General features: G+C 43.2%; 1 protein-coding gene across 1 annotated transcript in view; it reads left to right on the top strand.

Moving 5' to 3' along the window:
* LRIG2 (leucine rich repeats and immunoglobulin like domains 2) overlaps nucleotides 1–10265 on the top strand; it is a 50650-nt gene extending 40385 nt beyond the window's left edge. Inside the window, exons 13-18 of the mRNA XM_035121841.3 lie at nucleotides 245–565; nucleotides 1469–1750; nucleotides 3348–3800; nucleotides 4464–4613; nucleotides 5394–5678; nucleotides 6150–10265. Coding sequence (XP_034977732.2) covers nucleotides 245–565; nucleotides 1469–1750; nucleotides 3348–3800; nucleotides 4464–4613; nucleotides 5394–5678; nucleotides 6150–6379 — 1721 coding nt within the window. The 3' untranslated portion in view covers nucleotides 6380–10265. The remainder of the gene's footprint in view (nucleotides 1–244; nucleotides 566–1468; nucleotides 1751–3347; nucleotides 3801–4463; nucleotides 4614–5393; nucleotides 5679–6149) is intronic.
* The last annotated feature ends 14156 nt before the right edge of the window (nucleotides 10266–24421 follow it).

A 24421-nucleotide genomic window follows, 5' to 3' on the forward strand; every position in this document is an offset into this window, starting at 1 on the left:
TTCCATATTGGTGAGTTCTAAGGACTCACGACAAAATCCCTTCATCTTGCTTATACTCGTAACGCTGGCGCCCTGCTTCATACCCACATAGCCAGTTCTAGTGTGAACACATAGATAATGGATGTCTCGTAGTTTGAGGAATTAAGGGCAAGTGTCACCTCCAGCACAAGCTCAACTGTTACAGTCTGCATCAGTATTTGTTATCTTAGTTACATGCTGAAGAAATGTGACCTGTGCTTCACAGATAACTTTCCTAAGCCACAGATCAGAGCGCATCCTGAGACTGCCATTGCACTAAGAGGCACCAACGTCACCCTGACTTGCAAGGCGGTGAGCAGCAGCGATTCGCCTATGTCCACCACCTGGAGAAAGGACAGTGAAATACTGTATGATGCAGACATTGAGAATTTTGTCAGGTACCAGCAGCAAGATGGTGAAGTACTGGAGTACACTACTCTCCTACACCTTTTCAATGTGAACTTCACTGACGAAGGAAAATACCAGTGTATCATCTCCAATCACTTTGGATCTAATTATTCCAACAAGGCCAAGTTGACTGTCAATGGTATGCAGTAGTTTTTGTTTTTCCTTTCTACAAAATACAACAACAACAAAACCTTTGGATATTTCACTCAGAGGCCTAAAGGAAAGGCACCCCCAGAGCTCTTCTCTTTTTTTAATCTACTAGAGGGGAGCTGAAGACATTGGAATGGTTTTAGATGTAGAAAAGCTTGGATTGCACAAGTCCCCAGACAGTAGCATTTCCCCTGAGCATTTTCTAGTTTGGAAATGAGCAGTGTTTGTACCAGCTGTAATCTCTTTGTGCCTTAAAGATTCATCAAACCAAGACTGCCTCTTTAGAACTGGTCTGTGTCTAAGAAGCAGCTTCAGCTGCTTATTATGCTAGGCAAATAAAGATTCTCTCTTGCCTTGCTAAAGGTGCAGCCAGTTTCAAATTATTCCCTTGTGTACTACCCTTTACTAAATGATAGCAGCCTAATGAGGTTGTCTTTGCCAGGGCAGATTTTTACTTACCTTTGGCTGAATTAAAATAACTCACATCCGTTGTAATCAGTATTAATAGGTGTAAGAGGGACAGAAAGAGAGCTCTTGAGGGGTGGCATATTCGTAAAAGACAAAATATAATTTGTCTTGTGAAAACTTTTAAAACTTCTGTAAGCAACCTCATTCAAGAAAAAAGCTCAAACATGATGAGGACTCAAGCTTGCTGTGTGCCAATTTATTTTTTAAAAAAGGTTAGGTGTAACATCCTCCTTTCTCATAAGATCTGAATTGCTGTTTAGGGTGGTTTTTAAGAGCAGTATGCTAGAATTCTTACAGATCTAAATTAAAGAGCTTGAAAAACTTAACAAGGGTTATGCCCATTCTTAACAAAGTGAAAGTCAGGGATGCTGTGACTAGTATTAGGAAACCTTACTTGGTTATTTTAATGTGTGTCTTCATTCAGAGCTGCCTTCTTTTGTGAAAACTCCAATGGATCTAACAATCCGGACTAGAGCTGTAGCTAAATTGGAATGTGCTGCAGAAGGCCACCCGCCACCTCAGATTTCCTGGCAGAAAGATGGAGGCACAGACTTCCCTGCAGCTCGTGAAAGGCGCATGCATGTGATGCCAGAAGACGATGTCTTTTTCATAGCAAATGTGAAAATAGAAGATATGGGCATCTACAGCTGCATGGCACAAAATGTGGCCGGGAGTCTATCGGCAAATGCCACATTGACAGTGCTAGGTAAGCAAACGATTGAAGCCTCTATGGGTTATTTGATTACAGTGGTGCCTCAAGTTACAAACACCTCAGGTTACAAATGCTTCAGGTTACAAACTCCGCTAACCTGGAAGAGTTGCCTCCAGTTGAGAACTTTGCCCCAGGATGAGAAGGGAAATCATTTGCTGGCAACGCAGTGGCAGCAATAGGCCCCATTAGCAAAAGCACGCCTCTAGTTAAGAACAGTTTTAGGTTAAGAACGGACCTCCGGAAAGGATTAAGTTCGTAACTGGAGGTACCACTGTATATTTTCATGCTTGTAATTGGTGGTATTTGTGGGCCTGTCTGAATGTTCTGACTGCAGGAGGAGTAAAGTTCATGCACTTCATCCTCATCTCTGTTCACCATGTGGAGAAGGTAACACCCAATCTTGAAAGCCAAGCTTTTCTGAACATGGCATTACTTTAGTACCCAAGGTACTCAAATTACTAAAGGATAGTTTCAATATTTGGGATTATAGTAAGTCAGATGTTCAGATAATTACAGGATCTCACAGTTTAGATGTTTCCTTTTCTGATGAGAAGATAATTGAATCGTAGAATTGTAGATCTGGAAGGGCCTGTGAGGGTTATCTAGTCCAATCCCTTGTAATGCAGATATCTTTTTGCCCAATATAAGGCTCAAACCCATGACCCTGAGAGTCTCATGCCCTACCGACTGAGCTATCCCACAGGCAAATGAAGGAAGCATGCAAGAAGGAGGAGGAAGCCTACAAGTCTGAGAACTGCTCTCAGTCTCATCTTATTTGGGGGGTAGGAGCAAAATTGGGAGATAAGTTAATTGAATCAGCTTCACCTACTGGTTTGGATTTGCTAGTTATGTGGTACTTTTCAAAAGTAGTTTTGAGCTCATTCCAATGGATGCAATTGCAGCATTGAAAACGGACACCACAATTTTCTCCTTCCTTTTTTGTTTGATTTACAATCTGGGAAGAAGCAGGTCTGGTATTTCCCATAAAAAATATTCCTAACACAAATAATTCAAGAGCATCTGTTTTTAGTATGGTTGCCTGCTGCTGGCCCACTTACCAGTAATTTTAATTTGAAAGAGATCTGGTTTAATATGCTGTCACTACTATGCTCTCCTGTGCTACGTTTTTAGAGACAAACTCTGTATAGGGCATGCATGTGCAGTAAGAATTTAATTAAACAAATGATACGTCCCCCTAAAAGTACTTTGTCTTTAGAAAACCAAGAACTCTTTTAAAGGTGGCTGTTCTCATACTCCCATGAGCTTTGGCTCATGAACTGGACAAAGTCTGTAATTACGCAGAACACCCCAGACACTTTCAGCAGAGGTAGTTAACCAGTGGCTGACTGGAGTTGTAATTCCACAACAATTTGAAGGCCACACGTTAGCCACACCAGGCTTCTTTCCCTGTCAGAGAGAGTATAGCCTAAAACACACACATTCCCCTTTTATTTTGCCCATGACCTACATTGCTGTCAGATCAGTCTTCAAAATCACAATCTGCATTTATGTAGCAGTGTATCTTTGGTTTCATGGAGTTGTCATTGTAATTCTGTAGCATTAAATTTAATCTGGTCTTTTTTGTGTTCAGAAACACCTTCATTTGTCAGGCCCCTGGAAGACAGGACTGTGGCCCAAGGTGAAACAGCAGTGTTGCAGTGCATTGCTAGTGGCAGTCCTGCCCCTCGCCTTAACTGGACCAAAGATGATGGGCCTCTCGCAGTAACAGAACGACATTTTTTTGCTGCCGCCAATCAACTCCTCATCATTGTAGATGCTGGATCAGAGGATGCTGGCAAATACACTTGCATAATGTCCAATACACTTGGCACAGTGCGTGGCCATATTTACCTGAATGTCATATCCTCACCAAACTGCGACTCTTCCCAAACTTCTCAAAGTGGCATGGAAGAAGATGGTTGGACGACAGTTGGCATTGTGATAATTGTTGTAGTCTGCTGTGTTGTGGGCACCTCATTGATATGGGTTATTGTTATCTACCATATGAGAAGGAAGAGTGAAGACTACAGCATCACTAGCACAGGTGAGGAGCACTTGGCATAAGTATGTGTGTTTTGATAAGGGATTGGAGTCATTCAGCCCAGCAGGACCAGAAGAAAATCCTGTGTTATGGTTAGGAGTTTTGGCATGTGGGCCATTTGCCAGGGTGGTTCTTCATTTGGAAAATAGCCTGACATCTGATGGAGAGGGTAATGGATATTATATGCACATAGGTATGGACAGTCTCTGATACCATGTAACAGTCAAATGAGCAAAGGGATGAAGTAGGGGTTGGATAGGAGAGTACAGTATTGCAAACCAGGAAATGAGCATAGGCAGGATTTAGTCTGGCTGCTTGTGATGATCTTGTAGCTTTTCAGCGAAGCCACAGAATTTGAGAGAGATATTGCCATCATAAATGGCAAATGTTCAGAATATTGGTTCATTATGCTTTGACAAAGGGGTGTTGTATCGCAGTGGGGAAATTTCATTTTTGCAGTTGTGAAAGATTGCCATAAATCAGCATTAGAAAAGAATAAAAGGAAAATATTCCTAGGAACTGCATTCTATCCCCACAAGGTGATCTTTATTTACTTGTATACTGTGAGTTCTATGTGAGCATCATCATTTTTAGACATCTGCTGGATGATTTTGTTGCCATAGCAAAAATACAGTATCATATTGCTATTGGTTTTTTCTCTTTCAGAGGAGGTAAATTTACCTACTGACATTCCCAGTTACTTATCCTCGCAAGGGACTCTGTCAGATCCACAGGAAGGCTATAGTAATTCTGAAGCAGGAAGCAACCAGCAACTTATGCCTCCCTCCAACGGATATGTGCACAAAGGCACAGATGGTAAGCCCCGATTCTCTTGATCAGAGGTGGACAGAAAATAGATCATGGTCCACTGGCCAATTTCTAGTGGCTCACCAAGTGCCTGCTAGTTCCTGAAGTTATTGCAAAGAATGCTGGACTTTGTGGTGCTTGATGTGATCGAGCAAAACACTTTTTGCATTCTTAAGCAAAAGTGCATGCTCAAAGCATAACTTGCGTGTTAAGTGATCCCAGCATGAGACTTCACTTGCTACATTGCTGAAAGTCCCTTCTGCCTTCCTTTCTACTTCTGTTGGCTTATCACAGTTAGCCTCAAGGGAGCCAGATATCTTCTCAAATAATCAGGTATTTGTACCAAATACATGCCCACAGCTTCTATCCTGTGTAGGCAAATTGTCAAATACTGGGATCAACACACACCCATGCTCTCTGTTTTTTGTCTTCCTGTGCTTCTTTTTTAAAAAAACCAAAAAAACTAAGTGCTACTATGTTAACTGTGATGGGGGAAAGAGTCCTTTCCCTTTTGGCAAATGTGTAGAAGTGCCTCATTCTTTAACTTTTATTTTGAAGCTTTCTACTTGGGGCTGTGACACTTGCTGATAGGACTCTTCTATGCTTTCAAAGTTGTTTCCTAATATGCACAGAATTTAATATATGCACAGCTGCCCATTCCAGGCAGTTGGCCCAAAGGACTGCCATCTCTGCAAGCTAGCCTTTATGCTTCTGCCACCTTGTAAGGGTCCATAGTGATGACCCATGCCAGAATATTCTGCTAACTACCCACTATTCTGCTTCTACTAGGTGGCACAGGGTCATTGGTAATCTGCTCAGATTGCTATGACAATGCCAACATCTACTCCAGAACCAGAGAATATTGTCCTTATACATACATCACCGAAGATGACCCACTTGATCAAACGCTTTCCAGCCTAATGGTGCAGATGTCTAAAGAGCCCTATCCAGTATGCCCCCAGCATGAAGCCATCACTCTGGATAGTCTCTCAGGTGACAGAGACATGTCTGTTTTCCTTAACAATCAAGACAGACTACATGAGAGGAAGCCATGCTCTCAACCATGCAGCAGTGGTAAGTGGTGTCTTTTAATGCTATTGTATCTTGATTTTAAAATGATTCCATTTTCAGCTGAATAAGAGCAAGGCAGTCTGTCACAGAACAGATAGTTAAAGTACTAAGAGGCTGCATTACAAAATAAAATCAAACATTCTGCTTTCAATATGATATGCTATGGCATGTGATATGATACAGGTATTCCTTAATGAGTATATTCTTAACACTTGCTTCAGATCACTTAGAAATCTGTTCTGGTTTTTGCAGGTTCAACAGAATATTCTTGTGGTTGTGTTTTTGTAGGGAGCCTCTTGTTTCTAAGGTTTGTGTTTGTTGGTTGTAGCAATAATTTTGCAATATTAGGAAGAGCAAAAGCAGTTTGACTTAATAATGCGCCTCTAGCTGCCAGTATTTCAAAGACAATGGAGAACCGTTGTGCGGGGAGCTTTCTTCATAAATTCAGTCCTTTTTTCCATTTTCCTTCCACAGATCCGTTTCAGCTGCCTTTATGGGGCATCAATAAAGATATGGGATCATTGCATCCTCACTTCTCAACTCAACCAAAGACCCATGAGGTGCCTCGAGTTCTGCAAAGTGAATGCATCACAGAGACTGAACGTGAGCAAGCTATTTCCCCCAAACCTTGCCACAGGTTACATGAACATAACTTTGACTTTAACAGGACTCGGAACATACAGGAACATCATGAAGCTACATAAAATGCATCAAAAGTAAGAAGCCGCCTTAGCTGCAGGCTTGGAGTTAACAGTATCTTTACTACCTCAGGTTTGGCCTCATGGTCAAAGATGTTCCATGCTTGCAACAGAGGCTTACAGAACAATCTTAGGCATCTCTAGCCAGAAGTAAGTCTCTTTCAAGTTAAATGGGTCCTACTCCCAGGTGTGTATGTGTAGCATTGCAGCATCAGTGGACAAAATTAGTGACTACAAGCTACAAGCAAAGAGGGAGAAAGGAATGACAGAGTCCTTTCCTTCTGTTCTGCATAAGATGTGCACAAGGCTCAACAGTCTAATGAACTGAATGGTGGGCAGAAAAGAATTAAGGATACACAGCAATTGACATGATAAATGAGAGGTTTTTGTTTGCCTGGGAGCAGTCCCTTGAAAGCTTCACAGATGTTTCCTGCTGAAGAAATAAACTTTTAAGAGCCCATTTTCAGGATCCCTCAGTAATTGTAAGCATGAAGCACTTGATTGACTTATTTTCTCCTTCTGATGACTAGCTGGGACTCATATCATTGTGCCCAATCGCAAACTTACTCTACCCTTTCTGTGACTAAAATCCTTCAGTTGTAAATACATTTGCGTAATATAAATATTTTGTATACACTACTAAACACATTCAGGCTGAAATGTTTTAAAACAACAACAACAACACTATGCCGAAAACTACATATTGTCCTGTCATTTGGACATTTGCTGACCTGATACTATAAATGGCTTGTTTCCTAGGATTGAAGGCTTGAGGGCCAGTTCTTACAATAATGTTTTGCACACGATGGTTATAATTACCATATGATACTTCATTAGTAGAAGTTTTCATTGTGTGATGGCTCTCCACACGTTTTTGTCGTAGGTGTGGGTAGTAACTATCTTGCATGGGGCTTTCATGTGAACTGGTCCATACCAGGGCAAGCCCAAGTCATTGTGCTACCTGAGGTGGAAGGAAAACATGGTGCCCCTGCCCCTTTTCTGTACAGAAGCCAAGTGGATTGATGGTTGAACATTGGCAGTGGGCAACATCCCTGTCACATCTGAGGGCAACGGACTAGCTAAGAAGTGCAGGGTAAGCCATGGGGGCACTCAAATGTATGTATTCCAACACTGCACTGCTGCTACCCTTTCCCCAGCTTCTGCTGCCTGAGGCAGCCATCTCATTCTACCTAATGGTAGGGCTGGCCTTGCAGAGGAGCAGAAACAAGGTTAGAGATACGCAATTTGGGCACCAAACTTAGCTCAAGTGTTTTCCTGTGTCAGTTAATGTTGAAAGTCTCAGGTAAATGAGCTGTCAAGTTGGGTGATTTTCTAAAATTCACACTGCTGTGAAAGATTAACACCATGGCAGCACTATGTCCTAGAGATTAGAAAGATGGAAGTGATAATGTCTGTATGTGGATGAGCTGTCAAAGGTTCGGTAGAACTTTTATATCTCAAATAATGCTTTCCGGTGAGATCTGAGAGAGATCAAGTGTCGGACATAACATGGGTCTTCAGATTTAATGAGGCAAACACCTGTAGCTAGCCATAGAGGAAATCTTGGTTATTCCAGCTGTCACAGCAGGAATGGAAAGGAATTTCTCACCCTTCAAACATGCTGTTGTACCCCAAATTGTCTCCTATAGCACATGATCAAAAGTAAGGGGATTTGGGGAGAAATTGCAAGCAAAGGAATGTTAACTCAGGGTAAAGAAGGCCACACTATTGGTTTTTACTAATCTTAACATGCTGTGACATTTTGGGGTTCTAGAGTGCAGTTTGAAGACATCTTGCAAGCTGTAAATATGGAATTAGAGATAATTATATTATCTATGGCCTGGTATTTTCTAACGTCGGAACAAAACACATGAAAAACTATATGTGCAGATTAGCCACAACCCAAGTTCCATGCAGCAGTCTTTCCTTACAGCCCAGTAAAATGTGTTACCTGGACTGTTTGGGTGTCATTTTATATTAAGATGATGTGGGTAAGAAAAGCCTGTTGGGACAATCAACACCCTAGTTAATTTAACTAATTTGCATACAGCTCATTATGAATCAGACTGGGCCAGGTTGATTGCAGGCTTCCTTTCAGTAGTTAGAATTCTGGGATTCTCTTATGGCTGTGTATCCTCTTACATGAAGCCAGAGTTCTAGCTGAGAACAACTGTACTTTCTTATTCCTTTGTACTTAAGAATCCCCAGAGGGCTTGTCCCAGTTACAGCAAGAGCCCAGCCAGGTACCTAAGCTATACAAGTGCAAACTCATTTCATGGCAGTTCCTTGCCTTTATTTTATTGGCAGTAGTGGATAGTGCCAACTCTCATGCTGCTTATTCCTGCTTTATATTACGCCCCAAAGTCTTACAGGGTTCTAAAGCAGGGGCCTTCAAAAGTGTCTTAAACATCTAAAGCCAAGTCCGCAAGAAACCTAAATCCACTCTTTCTCGGAGCAGAGAGATGTAGCCATCTATCTTTGTCTCTGCCAGGTGTTTGCTTCACAGTACTGAATGTATATGATCAGCATTAGAGTATCACTGCTAACTGCCGCCTCCTTCACTGCTTGATGCCTTATTGTCTGTGATAGCCCATATCTGATCTATAGCAGCAAAAGTGAAAATACTGGATATGCAATATTTGGGTGGGGAGGGGTCAGGGAGGAGGAGACCCATTCAATCATTCACAGAACAAAGGCACTTTGGTCTCAGATGTCAGGGGATTTGGTCTTAGGCCAAGAGTTGTGCAAGATAAGTGTCTTTCATTTAGACAGCCCCTTGTGAAGTACTGTGTGCTTTTAAGGGTAAGAGTAATGCAGTAGCTAAAGCTGATCTGGTCTGCTTCACATCTTTTGAAGAAAGGGCAGCTGGCATGAATTGCTCTTTTGTAATCCAAGTCAAAAGTGTGTCATGATGCACACTGTGGTTAAAATCATTCATTAATGGAAGACTGTACTGCAGTGGTATCTCATGTTGCTGATTCTGCATGTACAGCAGCACATGCCTCCAGTTAAAGCATTCCTTTCCTGCCTGATGTAAAGCAGTTCAAGTAAATGAGCACTTGCAGCTCTCTTCCCATCCCCACCCACCCACCCTAAAAAAGTTAGGGCAGCTTGACTTTCCCATAGAAAATCCGGTATGCCTTATGCAGGTTTTAGGAAAGAGGCTGGCAAAGTGTACAGTGACAGGGTCTCATCATGTATCTACATGCATTACTGGAGTGAGATATGCCCAGGATTCAAATGAGCCATGGCATAAATGGTGCTGAGTGCTCACACTAGAAACTTAAAAGCCTAAATACAGAGAGAAATTTACCAGCCCAAGCCTTTTCATCCGTCACTCAACTTTTAGTGCTTTACCATCGTGGCAAGATGGTTGTGTAAAGTCATTCACACAGGTTTAGCGGAGTGATGGGATTTAGCAGTAGAGCTGGATCTTTGAGCTGAGAATATTCCTGCACGCAGAGGAAAGAATCTTAAGAATTGTGAAGTGCCTCATTCTATGTGTGGTATAAATTGTGGGGGGCGGGGGGGACTCCTTGGGTGATTTTTTTCTCTCATTCTAAAATAAAAGTCACTGTAAGGGATATTGTTTGGGATTGAAGCAAGGGCACTTAATTTTGAAACATGCTTCACCCATCTCTTCACCCAACATGTTTAAATTGCTGGGAGGAAAGTTTTTTCCACTGACTAATACTTCAATTTTTGCCAATGCCAAAGTAATTGTAGCTGGACATTTCCAAGGCAGCACAAACCAATGCCTCCTTGCTTGCAGCTGTCATTTCCTTGTATCTATTTATATTTTTCTCACTTATCAGAATGTATATTTTGTATAGCATGTGTAATATGTTTGTCTATTGTAATATACCTTCATCCAATAAAGAGACACAGCGAACTCCTTGGTTTTTCATGGTAAATATGGAGGAAGAGGAAAGTCTTACAAAGAACTACTGGTAAGTGCGTAGTCCATTTCTTGTGTCCAGTATGAATATATTTTACACTTGTACTGAAGGAAGGAGTTCCTGTTGAATGTTATTTCCGTTCCTTGGAATGCTGGTAACTTTTAAGTGGCTGTCCTGAGCATCCTGAATAACTAGTCTGAACTGAGCCTGAGCCTTGATTTCCAATGACATGATAATAAGCTATCACCATGAAAAAAGACTTTAGGTAGCTGCTACAGCCTTGAAATTACATTGGGAAGACATGAGTATTTCACTTATCTGTTAAAGCTACTGGCATATGTTGAAAAGAATTGTCTGCAAATGATATGAACATATTGCAAGGCTATGAGTACTAGGCTGTCAATGCTGCTGTCAATAAGTTGCTACCCCATAATTACTTTCAGGGCTTATCATAAGCATAATGAAGAAAGGAGGCAGGCATGAAACTTCAATCTGCACCCACATCTGAGTATCAGTGGAAGTGTATACCAAAGTTTCTATTTGGTGTAATATTGGCATAATATTGGACCCCAACAAATGAGAGAGTCCTAAAGAATTTGCTGGCTTATAGCACTCAGATACTTGGCTGCTATGAAGCTGTGCAGCTCCTCACCTTCAGCTTGGATCAAGAAAGCAGCTCACACTATAGATTTAATTGGGCAAGGTAGCATTGTATCCAGAATTAGCCATTCAATTTGAAATATATGTGGAGGGAGAAGCAGTTCAGCATGTAACTAAAATTGGCCTTTAGTGTGGGTTGAGTTGTGCTTCCTTCGGTAACAGACTTTGCTCTGTGTTCACTTTGACATCTGGTATCAAAGATCTCATTTAAAGAAACACATTTTCCACATTTACCCCTAGATGGGTTACATGTTTTAACATATATCAGAATGCTGGTCTAGAAGCAGGGTTGTGTGAATTCACTATTTTCCCCACCATATTAATCTTAAAAATATTAAATTAAGCCACTGTTATGTGAGGAAAGCAAAATACTGAATCTTAATATCCTCTGTGAGAGGTCTGAAGTGGTTGAAAAAGGATTTGAGAAGGGTGTGTTACATCCTTCCCCAATTAGGTGTTTTTCAGATGCTTTGGACTATGGCTGTCATCAACCTGGGCCAACCAGGTGCGCTGGCTGGGGCTGATGGGAGTTGAAGTCCAAAACATTGCATGGTCTTTAACTGCCTTCCTCCCATCCATCATTCTCGGTATCAGAGCTGCACATGGGGGAACAAATCCCATAAAAGAGAATTCAATAAAACCTAAATTTTAAAAAAGACTGCCAGCTGGCATTTGGATGTTTCGAAACTGGCCATTCCATATCTGAGAATTGGCACTTAACTGCTTGCATGTGCCATGGCAGCCATTCACAATTTTGTAATTAAGTACTGTGTTATCTATCACGGCTTTGTTCCAGTATTCTGCTTTCCAGCTGAACAGCAAATTATTTTCTGTTGAATTCAAGCTATACACCTTTTGCGTCACTTAGTTCCTAAATGTGTGCATGCCAAGGGAAATATAATGTTTTGTGCCTCTTCAGCTGACATCAAATGCATTTATCTGCACAGGGAGTTAAAAGTCCCTAGGCCAACAAATGTAGGGCACACAGCTATGGCCTTCATGGCTTAACCATTACTCAATCCCCTGAGTAAAAGATACTTTTGAGCAGAGCTTTCTGAGGCAACTGTGAACTAAATGTGTGACAGGCCTGTCCACCTGCTCCTTTGGCTGAGCTTCAAGTACCAATTTAGGGACTTCTAGTTCCAACAACCACTTCAGGGATCCCTTCAACCTAGAAGGAAGACTACTTCCAGATTGTAACCCCCATTGTCCTAGAACAGGGCCATTTGGGTAACTCTCAAGAGGGTTACTCTATTAGACTTAGCATACTACCAGTCTTGGTGGTGTTGGTTGATAAAGGTAAAAACCGTAAGTACATTCAATTATATGTGTCAAAACTTGTATTTTGTTAATTGTTCAGAGATTATCCTCCATACTTCATACTAGATTGTGTGATTGCCACCTCCCACACAGACACTCGTTTTAATATCAGCAGAGAGGCCACCTTGGCAGTTCTATCTAGCACCTTTAGAAGTGCTGGGGGAGGCGAGCTAAGATGTGGTATTTTCTCCCTACAGAAGTATATCTGGCACCTGTATTGTATAGTTTTTATCATAGTTTTTGAGGGTGCACTTCTTTACCCTGGCGTTTGCTGTTTTTAGAATCCACCTTATTAATTTGATTGTAAATTGTTCTAGCTAATGTTCATACTGCGCTTTTGCACAGGGACCTTACGGCGAAGGGCAGAGAAGAAATAAAACAATCCACATTTGAAAATGTGATGCGTTCTGGCAAGACTGTTTCTAAAAAGTAAATATCAAAATGCTAACTTCTGCAGATATTACATGTGCTTTTAATAAGATACTGCCCTGAGCTTTTGTAAACCAAATGTGAAAACTACAAATGCCAAAGTCAAGGGGTATAAATGCTTTTAAAATTGCATTTTAAGGTGACATATCAAAGCGGTTTAGTGACTAAGGGTGTGTGGTTTTGTGACTCAGAGAATTCCTGGTTCAGATTTCATCTCAACCATATTGTTGAGGGGACATTGCACATGCTGCTGTTCTCTCACTCTCAAGTTCCCTTCTGCAATATGGAGGTTGACTTACCTTTCAGAATTAAGGCTGAATACAATGCACTTTTAAACACTTTATGAAATGCCAAGTACAGTGGTACCTTGGTTCCCGAATTCAATCCGTTCTGGAACTCCGTTCGACTTCCTAAACATTCGCAAACCAAGGCATGGCTTCTGGTTGGCTGATTGGACCTTGAAACAATGCCGACAGCCGAAATGGACATTCGGCTTCCCAAAAACGTTCGCAAACTGGAACACCTCCGGGTTTGCGACATTCGGGAGCCAAGCTGTTCAAGAAACAAGGTACCACTGTATTAGTATTAAATATAGTTTCCAGTACATTTCTACCATTTTCTACTAGCTTGCAGGAGAATGCACTGGTTTAGAATTCATTATGATAAGTTTTTTCTGATGAAGATGTTTGTGCTTCCATCATGGGCGTAGCCAGGGTGGATGCAGGGAGGGCAGCAGCTCCCCCCCATCAAGTATATAAATAAAATACATAACTAACTGGCCAATTACGTTGTGTATAACTCAGTTATGCCCCCCTAACATAAAGCCTTCCCCCCAAAAAACAAATCCTGGCTTCCCATTCCCCTTTGCCATGTTGTTTGTTTGATGCTCCAAGCCTTTGACTTGCTCCACCCTTTCCTGCCTTGGTAGTAAAATCCTATCTTTGCTACCTGCTAAACCAGCAGGCTACACCTGTATGAGCCCTGGAAGAAAACGTGCACTGGGCACCCCAGCTGCAGGGAGTGACACACGTTTGATATTCAAGTCACACACTTGGCCTGATGCCACTTCTAGTAGGAGGGAAAACTTTTGCCCTACTTTTCTCTTAGACGTTCTTGCTGGTGCAGAGCTAAATACTGTCACCCACAGGACAGTTTCTCAGCTGCAGCAAATCTCAGACTGCCTTGGCCAGAACTCTGCTTTTCCAGAAGGGCACAAGCTCCAGCTTTGCTGCCAGCTGTCAAAACAGCCTCTATTCACTAAGAGTTGGCTGCAGCCCTGCTTACTCAGAGCTTTTGCCAGAAGGGGGCTAGTATTTGCCTTTTTCACGGGCATCCTTGCAATCTGAGTATGTCTTGTCCAGGCAAGGAGCTTAGTTCCAAACTGCTATTTGTTTGTGAGCCAGAACCATACTTGCCAGGATAGCTGAATCCCACTGAACAAAGATCCATGCTGGGGTTTTAAATCAGTATTTTGAAACTGAAAATCAATGGGCCTTATCCAGTGCTGCAGCTCTGCTGACATAATGGACTGCCATGCATGCAACAGAGCTTCCTTTTCCTCTCCTGCCCCATATGCATCCTCAAGATTGGCTCCAGAAGGTGGGGCCCCCTCTGGAGCAGATTTAGGGGGTGCATGTGGGGAGGAGAGGAAAACAAGTCCTGTTGTGTGACTGAAACCCCGTTGGCTCAGCTTCAGATGCAAACCAAAATGTCTTAATTATAAACTAATGATTACAGAATCTTGCAACAAGACCACCTGGGGTTGCTGTTAGAAATACCTGCTTTAGGTAGAATAAAATGAAAATTAATCCGTTCTACCTGCAAATACGTCCTGGCAAAAGCACTCTTGGCAGTACCAGCATGAAATTTGGCATTCTGGCTTCATTAGTATCCTTTATTAATATCCTGTAAACCACTCTGAGACCTGCAGGTATAGGGCAGTATACAAATTTAATTAATAAATAATTAGTACAGTCGTACCTCGGGTTACGACCACCTCGGTTTGCGAACAATTCGGGTTATGAACTGCGCACCCCCGGAAGTGTTTTTGCTGTGCGCGCGTGCGTAGAGGCGGCACGCGCGGTCTGCGCATGCGCAAAGCGCAAAAATTGTGAAAATAGCGCTTTGCGCATGTGCAAAATGGCGCTTCGGGTCGCGTTCGGGTTATGAACTTTTCGGGTTACGAACTGCGATCCGGAACGGATCGTGTTCGTAACCCGAGGTATTACTGTAAAGGTAAAGGGACCCCTGACCATTAGGTCCAGTCATGACTGACTCAGGTTGCGGCGCTCATCTTGCATTATTGGCCGAGGGAGCCGGTGTACATCTTCCAGGTCATGTGGCCAGCATGACAAAGCCGCTTCTGGCGAACCAGAGCAGCACACGGAAATGCAATTTACCTTCCCGCTGTATTTTTCCCCTATTTATCTACTTACACTTTGACATGCTTTCGACCTGCTAGGTTGGCAGGAGCTGGGACCAAGCAACGGGAGCTCACCCCGTCGTGGGGATTTGAACCGCCAACCTTCTGATCGGCAATCCCTAGGCTCTGTGGTTTAACCCACATCGCCACCCGCGTCCCTAATAAATAATTAGCATGGCACAATTACAGAAAAACAGGCATTTGTGCTATATGGGATCTAGGGAGCGGGGGTCCAAAATCATGTGTGAATGGGAATTATGTAATCAGCTCCTTCCACTTTTAAGAAAAGCAGACACAAAATATACAGCTAAACTACTTTTGGTGAGAGGGGAAGAACCCAAACTTATTGAAGATAAAACCATGAATATTTAATAGCCTCAGTTCACCAGGCATATTTAAAAATTAACTCTGCAGGCTGGTGCAGCCAAGATTAAAGATCTGGGCCTTTGGAGAGGGGGGAGAGAGCGCAATGGAAAACAATCGCTTCCTCTCTGGGGTTTCCTTAATAACATTCCTTATTCTAGTAGTTTTGTGTTTATCTGATTCTTGCCTTAATCCTTTGGTGGCTTAAAGATAATTGGATGTTGCATTAGAGCAATTTTTCTCGTCCTTAATTTCTGGCTTCTGGAGTTTAATGTTGTCTCCCTAAACAGTGTGTGGCCTCTGTGCAAACCTCACTGAACGGCGAGGCTCAAGTATTAATGAGCCTCTACAGGTGGAGGGGGGGGGTTGTCTTCCAGCAACAGGCTCCTTTTTCTCCTCTTGAAGGGAGTCAATTGTAAAAACCAAATTTTAAAGGTCTTGGAGAATGCCCCTCCCTGCTGAGGGTTATGTGTGCAGTGTAGCCCCTAGATGGCACACTAGCACCGTGGATATCACTGGAAGAATTCTGTTGGGTGTACTTATGTAACAGCTTGCATCCATCTTTGGCAAGTGCAGCATGGTGGTAAAACAACAGGAGAACAAAAACACATTTAACACCCAGTAGGCCACTTCCAGAGGATAGGGATGATTGCCAGTGGTGACGAAACCTTGGTTTAGGTCACCATTACTCACGTTGAGTCTGCAACAGTCTGCAACTCACTTTGAGTGTCTGTGCAGTAAGCTTAAAGGTAAAGGGACCCCTGACCATTAGGTCCAGTCGCGACCCAATTCAGCTAAGTCAAGAGTGAATATCCTGTGCTCACTCCAATGTTGCTGGAGTTGGCCTTGCTGGCTGGGGCAGATGGCAGCTGGAGTCCAGCAACACCTGGAAGGCCACATGTTAGCCACCCCTGAGATAATAAGTACATACATCACCTGTCTGGAAAAATTAGCACTTTCATCTTTCCTTAGGTCTGCAAAGCTTTTCAATCAATGGCTTTTTTGGTATAGTAAGTATACCTAGATATCTTGCCCTTAAGGCAGTACATCTGTTGCAAAGAGATTGTGGTTGCCAGCCAAATGCAATTGGTGCAATATAATGCCATGAGAAATTTATTTCTGGCTCAGGCACCTATTGGATACAGCCAGAGGCAAGCATCACACACATTCTCTAACCTATTCTCTCCCAACTATTGTGTGGCCTTTTAAAAAGTGTGTGGAGTAGTTGAGGTTGTTATAAAAGTAGTTACAGGTAATGTTGGTCTGCCGTAGTTGAAACAAAAAAATAAAATCCTTCCAGTAGCAGCTTAGAGACCAACTAAGTTTGTTATTGGTATGAGCTTTCATGTGCATGCGCACATCTTCAGATACACTGTGTATCTGAAGAAGTGTGCATGCACACGAAAGTTCATACCAATAACAAACTTAGTTGGTCTCTAAGCTGCTACTGGAAGGAATTTTTAAATTTTGTTATAAAAGTAGAACACTCTAATATTATGCAGTTATATAGATGTTTTCAGAAATCTGTCAAAAGTAGTAGAGCTGAAATGAAATTTTTGAACTGTTCCAAAACCTGCGTTCTGAGAATCAAAACTTAATCCCATAATTCAGACTGAAAAGTCATTCATCTAAGGTGATTTAAACAAATGACTGGAACAAATAGAGAACTTCCTAAATCCTATTTCAAACTGTTCATCAAATACTGTTAAAATGAACTGCAGTTGAAAACCATTGGTATAAAAATGCTGCATATCAAAATAAAAAACATCCACAGAGAATCTTTGCCATTAAAATACAGATAAGGGTCTTGACAATAATTATTTGAAGCAAATTAGGTTCATCTCTACAAATAGGCTACCTCCAGCCCTTTCCCCATCAGCTGTGTTCTCTTTTATGAACCTTGAGTCTATGTGCATGTCCCTTTTGAAAATACGAAAGTCAACAAATATTGTTTTTCTGTCCTTACAACTAGTGGTGGTGGTTGCCTGTGGAAACTAGTAGAGCAGATGGCAGAGAGGGCAACTGTAGGAGGAGCCAGAACCAATGGCAGGCGGAACCAACTAATTTGCCCCTAACTTCCTCCCTCCTGAATTTTATAGTGTCAATATTAGACCAAGGAAGAGGAAGCTGACAGCCAGTGTCACTCCCTGGATTGGATGTAGGGCAGGCAGCCAGGGCTGGGTAAGGGCAGATTGAAGTCGGTGGGGAAGCCATCAGAGAAGCTGGTGGGATTTGTAGTGCAAAACAGCTCAAGTGCACTAAGCTGAGAAGGCTGGCCTACCCATATAAATCCATACCACCCAAATTATACTGCATCACGAATCCAGAGCAAGGACTAGTAGTATTTCTAGGGTAAATTTAGCAAAGCATTTCAAGCACCTCTACCACTACCTTGGTTGTTTTCGTTCAGTTCTTACTTGATTGTGCAATACTAGGGTGCCCTGAGTTAGAGCACTGAACAGGTGACCTCTGGGCTCTAAACTGTGTTCTGCCATTATAGAACAATCCTGTCATCTTAACACCATGCTACACTAAGACAGTAAGTACTTGACACCGTTGCTGTGAAGTCAAGGTGTTGTACAAAAGGACGAAGCCGCTTCCTTTCCTCAGTTTGCTCTTTACCTTGCAACTTTCTAGCCCACAGGTGGAGAACCTTTATCAGATCAATGGCCACTTTACTCCAGTGCTGTTGGGGGTTGAGAAGTTGGTAAAGCCAAACCCTCAAATAGTAAGACCCACAAAGCTGTTTCCCAAAGAAACAGGTGCACATTTTCATTCTTAGTAACTCCTCTCAAGTTTTATCTAGCATTTTCTTCAATGAAAGAAAAAGTGTTTTTGTTTTGTATTTCAAGAAGTAGAAGCAGCAGCTCTACTTTATGTATAGGGAACTCTCTCTTTGGGAAAGGGGCATGGGTCAAGGGTAGAGCATGTTTCGCCTGCAAAAAGTTCTGGGTTTAATCCCAAACATCTACAAGAAGGGCTGGGAGGAGCCACTGCTAGTCGATTTAGACAATATAGAGATTGACAGGCAGTGTGACTCAGTATAGGGCAGCATCCTCCAAATTTTGACCCTACAATAGGCAAGAGGCAATCCTAGCAGAAGAAGGCCAGTGAGGTCGGTGCACAGCTAAACTGCAAGTCCTGAGTTACAGCTATTCAAACAAAGGCAGGAACTATAATACAGTTGCCTTCTGAAAATTGCATACATGCAGTTGCAGATGTTTACAACTTCTTGCATGTTTCCAAGGAACAGAAGTCTGCTGAGAATTTTTCCCTTCCTTCACCCCCCCCCCAGCAGATCTTTTTTTGCAGAGTAAGGTGCCGCAATGTGCACACTTTGCACAACATCAAAGCCCTTTCCCCACTCTCTGCTGAAGAGCAGTTGGTGGGTTGGGAGCCAGAAGGCTTAATGCAGGCCTAGACTGAGAGTTGCTCACCCTGCCCTAGTCCTTGTTCCCCAAACTCAGAATCAATTTTGAAAGCATCATGCAAGCCTCACTTTATGAATGGAAGTCAGTGCTACTTTTAGGCACTCTTTCTCCCTACTGAAGAAAACCTATTTGGAAGACAGAAGAGCTGGTGCTGAGAGATGCAACTCTCATCATTGCATTGTGCTGTAGTTCCATTTATCACAATGTGAATAAGCCACAGTCAACCCCTTAGGGCCATCTGTAAGTCAGAATAGATGAGGCTTGTACAAAGCTGTGTAGCTGAAATTCAAAAGATTCATGTTTTAGTTTGCATTTTCCAACCATTTTCTTTTATATAATAATCCGCAAAATGTGTTTGAAGTTTATTCACCTTAGTACATACTTTTAAACCAGTTAACTTAGACTATGTACATATATGTGTGTGTGTGTGTGTGTGTGTGTGTGTGTGTGGTGTGTGTATGTATGTATATATAATTTCCGTTTTCATTTACTTCCCCAACCTCTTCCTCATTCTTTCCCTGCAGCACTGTCCAATTAAAACTATGGGATGGTGAGTGTTTTGGACTTCCAGCCACCCCCTTCAAAGCTCTTTGCACACAACAAAGAGATAATGAGGAAATCCCTTATCAGAAACAAGAAATAAAAAAGAGAGAACACACCCACCAGATGATTCTTAATGAAGCACTGCTTTGCCTGGGTTCTAATTCCCACTCAGCCATGAAGCTTATACCAGTCTCTGAGCTGGTTGTCATGAACTGGCAGGATGATAGGGAGGAGGAGGAGGGAACTGGGACACACAAGGGCAAGCAGGGGATGGCAAGGGAATGGGGTTCAGTGTAATGAACCAGAACAACAGGACCCATCACCAGAGCTACAGGGGGCCCTGTCTCCATGAGCATGGTGGGTTCTGCGGCGTAGGGAACAGTGGGTGGGGTGCCCCAGGAGGCTGAGACAGGCAAGGGCCCACAGCCCAGCTCCCTGGCTGGCCAGGTGGGGCTCGCTAGTTCTGCAAGGAGATGTGTGATTCCTCAGGTGGAGTAGGCTTGGAACAGGTGAAGGTCATTTGCCTCATCAAGCCCAGGTGCTGCAATCAGCATGCAAAGCATACAAAGGAAGCAGAGCTGAGGGGCTGGGTCTGCTCAACTGCCCTTGTTGATGCTCCGTGGCTTGGATTTTCCGGGACCTCCATGGGGCTGTGTGCTTTGGACTGTATTCTGACTGCTGGACTTCAGGTTTGGCTCACTTGGATTGACCATGGGCTGTGTTTCCTGACCTTTGGATTTTGGACTTCGCTTGCATGGATTGTCCCCTGCCTTTTAAACTTTGGACTTGACTTACTGACTTGTCGCCAGGTAGACCAGGGGTTCAGGATACTGGTTCACAAATCATAGTAAATCAAGCTATAGCTTAGTGAGACTATGACCTAGCTGCCAGAGAGGAGCTAGCGACAACTTTGCTCCTGCTTAGTCCTTTTTACTGCTGTGCTGAGCCAAGGTTTGGCTTAGTGTGCCTTCTAAAGTGAGACTCATCGTTAAGCTAAAAATAAAAATAAAAATAAAAAATATCTTTCCCCACCCATCTGGCTGGGCCTCCCCAGCCACTGGGTGGCTCCCAACAGAGGACTAAAAGCAGGATAAAACTTCAAACATTAAAAATTCCCCTAAATGGGGCTCCTCACTAGCCATGAAGCTGTAGCCAAGGCAGCTGCCAGTTCCTTCATGGGAGCCTGCACATTCTCACAATGGCACTAAACCATAGTCTGGCTTTCTGTGTTGTGCGGACCAGCTTTCTGTCTCTCAGGACCATTGTGGGAAGGAACCACAAATGCCACCTTGAGCTCCTCAGGGAAGTCTACTAACCAGGGCTGGGCCAATATATTTTGCTGCCTGAGGAGAAAGACGAAATGGTGACCCCACCCTCACCCCATTCCACATACAAAATCTGACTGGACTCTTGCATTTGACTCTTACTTCAGTATTGCTGACAGGGAATCATCCTCTGCTACACCTGAGGGCAGCAAGCTAACTTAGGGAGTGCTGGGCAGGTTATGTGGCACATGAAACTTTGTTGTCCGGTGCCTCACCATCACGCCCCATTCCCCATTGCTTCTCACTTGAGCAGACGGCCTCATTCTGCCATGTGGCACTAACTATATACCAGAGAAGTGCCTTGTTTGGTTTTGTCATTCCATTTTTTTTCAGTGCCTGACTTTTCGCAACCAACGCTGCTCTTGCCTCAGATAAAAAATGGCTGAAAACAGCTTGAAAATGTGAAGCTTTGGAAAAATATCAGTTTTTAAGTACATTTCCTAAAAAGGCAACAGAGATTTTGAAGAAACTGAACCTAAACTTTATACTAAAAAAAAAGAGGAAGAGTGCAATCGTCCTATACTATAGGCCAGGAGACTCCTATGACTGATATAGGCTGGCTTGTGCATCCACAACTTTGCCAGCATCCTAGATGAGGGAACTTTAAAAAAGCCTGTCAGTTGAAACCGCAGCAAATACAATTTCTGACTCCTTGGTGGATGAAGACGTATAAGCCCATTTCCACGACTGTATTTCAGGTGACAGAATCGCCTCAAGGTAACATTTCCTCTTAATCTTTATATGATATATGGCCATCTTGTGATCCTACCATATCCTTTGTCATCACCTCAAAAATTGTTTGACACAGCCCCGCCCATGCTACACTCTTTCTCTACCCATATTTGTTGTCTTCATGCCTCTGCTTTGAATTAGACTATTAGAGACTCACTGAATCCTGAAAGGGTAGGCTGAAAATTCAGAAGATAGGGCAGGCCTCATTAGGCTAATATCATTAGCGCAGTTTGCTGAATGGTATCGACCCATCCTCCTCTGAAACTCATTTTTACAAAACTCATTTTAACTGCATCTTTTCCCAGTCTCTGTCACTGCAGTTCTTGCCTTTTCTCTGGTGTGCAATGTTCAGCAAATTTTATTTATTTTATTTGGGGTAGCGGGGATTTAAACATTTGATTCCCCATCTGCAGTCTGGAATGGTATAGCCCAGCAACAGACATGTGTGTGTGTGTGTGTGTGTGTGTGTGTGTGTGTGTGTGTGTGTGTGTGTTTCAGCTAAGCAAACTTGCTGCTTATCTCTAAAGTCATTATAACAGTAGTTTAGAGTAATACGTATCATTGAACTGAACAGAAAAGTGTCATTACGAACCGTACACACCAAAAAACAAACTCCCCCCTGAAAGCCCACCTTCCCCACAAAATCTTTGGTTTCATCCTTCAGCTGTTCTCCCCTTGACTAAGCATGCAACATTTTGTAGCAGATACTCTACTTCACCCATTTTCTAGCACTGAATAACTCAGCTATCTAAACTTTTTATCCCTGTCCCTCGACTCATTAAGATCAATGGTGATTATATAAAGAACATTATTATTATTATTTAAAAAAAACCAGGCAAATGTCGGAGGCCTGAGTTCCTGAAATTATAGCATGTTTCACTGCATCCATCCCGGCGGCCCTGTTGCTTCGCTCCAATTCTGAAATTTGTAACCATGGGTGGGGGGGGGGGGAGGGAAGGCAATGCTATTAGAGCTGCTGTTTATCTCATTTTCTTTCTGACGAGTCGCTATTGATTTGCTCCGTTAAAGGGACATATGTTGATTAAACCGTAAATGTATATTGATGGGTGCTGTTAAAGGGCAGTGCAGGCAACTCTGTGCCTGTGCTCATCTCCATTCCCCACCATGCTCTCGCTACCACAGGGATCCCGAATCACAGCTGCTGGGAGGCTGTTCCTCCTCTCTGCCAATAACATTTCACACTGCGCTTTATCTCACTGGCTGACAGCCACTTCGTCCTGCATTGGGGAGAGGGGAAAGGGAGAAAATGCAATCCCTCTGATGATATGCACAGCAGGGTCAGAGCCACAGGCTCTGCTTGCTTTTCCCATATGGAAGCTATTGTGCTGGTGGGGTGGATCCCTCTATATCCAAATGGGGAGAGCTTTCATATAGCCTTGTTCATTATTGTGTCTGAGCATTTGTCTCCTCTGTGCCTGCAGCCACACAGCCAACATTCATGTAGAGGCTGGGCATGTAGGAGGAATGCTAGAATTTTGTAGGCATAGCCAACATGGGTGAGAGCCAAGAGCAGTCAGCACTGCAGAAGTTTTTCTTACTGCCTCTTTCTTTGCCTGGAGAGGATCAACACAGCTGTTGGGCTGAAGTAGTTTCTACAGCAGGCATCCCCAAACTGCGGCCCTCCAGATGTTTTGGCCCACAACTGCCATGATCCATAGCTAACAGGACCAGTGGTCAGAGATGGTGGGAATTGTAGTCCAAAACATCTGGAGGGCCAAAGTTTGGGGATGCCTGCTCTACAGCAATTTATTCCACCACCCCTAGCCATGCACGACATCCTGGCATCAGGCGTAATAATCTGAGATGGGTAAAAGAGCACTTGGCATGATAACTTTTTTCGTAGCAATTACTTTCATGTAGGCAAAGCTACCTTTTAATTAAACAAGCAAAAATCGTGTCCTCCCTAAAAGAGGGCATTTGTTGCAGTGAGACCTGGAGACCGACCTCCTGTGTTGTGGGTGGGTAAGATTGGTCAGCCACAACACCCGACTGGTAGGTCCCTCGATGCTGGGTTCAATCTGGCCAATGGGGCACAATCCAAACGTATCAAGGGACCTATATATACCAATGCACATGACCCTAAGCTGCTTCTTTTGGCTTGTGCATTTGGAACACCCACCCACCTCTCCCTATTTTCAGGGCATTTTGCACTTGACCTTGCTATGCTGTCGTGTGTCGTCTGTCATTGGGACAGGGGCATGGCGGGAATTTCCCCCACTTGGCTGATTGGCTGGTACTATTTGGGTTTCGCCTGCCGCATAGCAAATCGTCACAACTTGTAAGGTTGTGGATAGGCACTGGTTCAGGTGATAGGGATGGGAGAATGCTCTCGCCATCCCTATGTGAAGGGTATTCCGTTAAAGGAATCCAGGGACTCAAATGGTTTGGTCAACCCCTGAGAGGGGGTTGTGTCTGTGCCTGAGTCCAGGGGAACATCTGGGTGGTGGACATAGCCTGTTCCTGGCTTTTCGCTTATCCAGGTGTTCACCCTAGGCTGACCTATGCTGGTGCCCTGGGTCAGCGCTACCTGCAAGGGTGCAGGGAACTAGTCGAACCAGAGCCTATGCAACCACTCACTTTCTGTAATCAATAAAGTTGTGGCCTAAATTCTGCCAAAAACCAAACCAAAATTTGAGTCAAGTGTGAATTTATTTAGGGGGGAGGTCTCTGGGTCTGAACACGCAAATAACAGGCTCCTGAAAATGAACAGATCCAGGGCTTTTTTAAAAAAGGCACCCAGCTGCCAATGTATCCCAAGATGACACAACATGGGACTCAACTTGTGTGTATTTGCCAACATATTGCAATGGGTGTAATTCACTCATACTGTGGGCACAATATCTGTGCTTGCAGAAACCTGGTAAGGTTTAATAGTCGTGTTTTCTGCCCTCCCCACTAGAGTT

This window comes from Zootoca vivipara, chromosome 7 (assembly GCF_965207765.1).
Source record: "Zootoca vivipara chromosome 7, rZooViv2.hap1.1, whole genome shotgun sequence".
Lineage (NCBI taxonomy): Eukaryota > Metazoa > Chordata > Lepidosauria > Squamata > Lacertidae > Zootoca > Zootoca vivipara.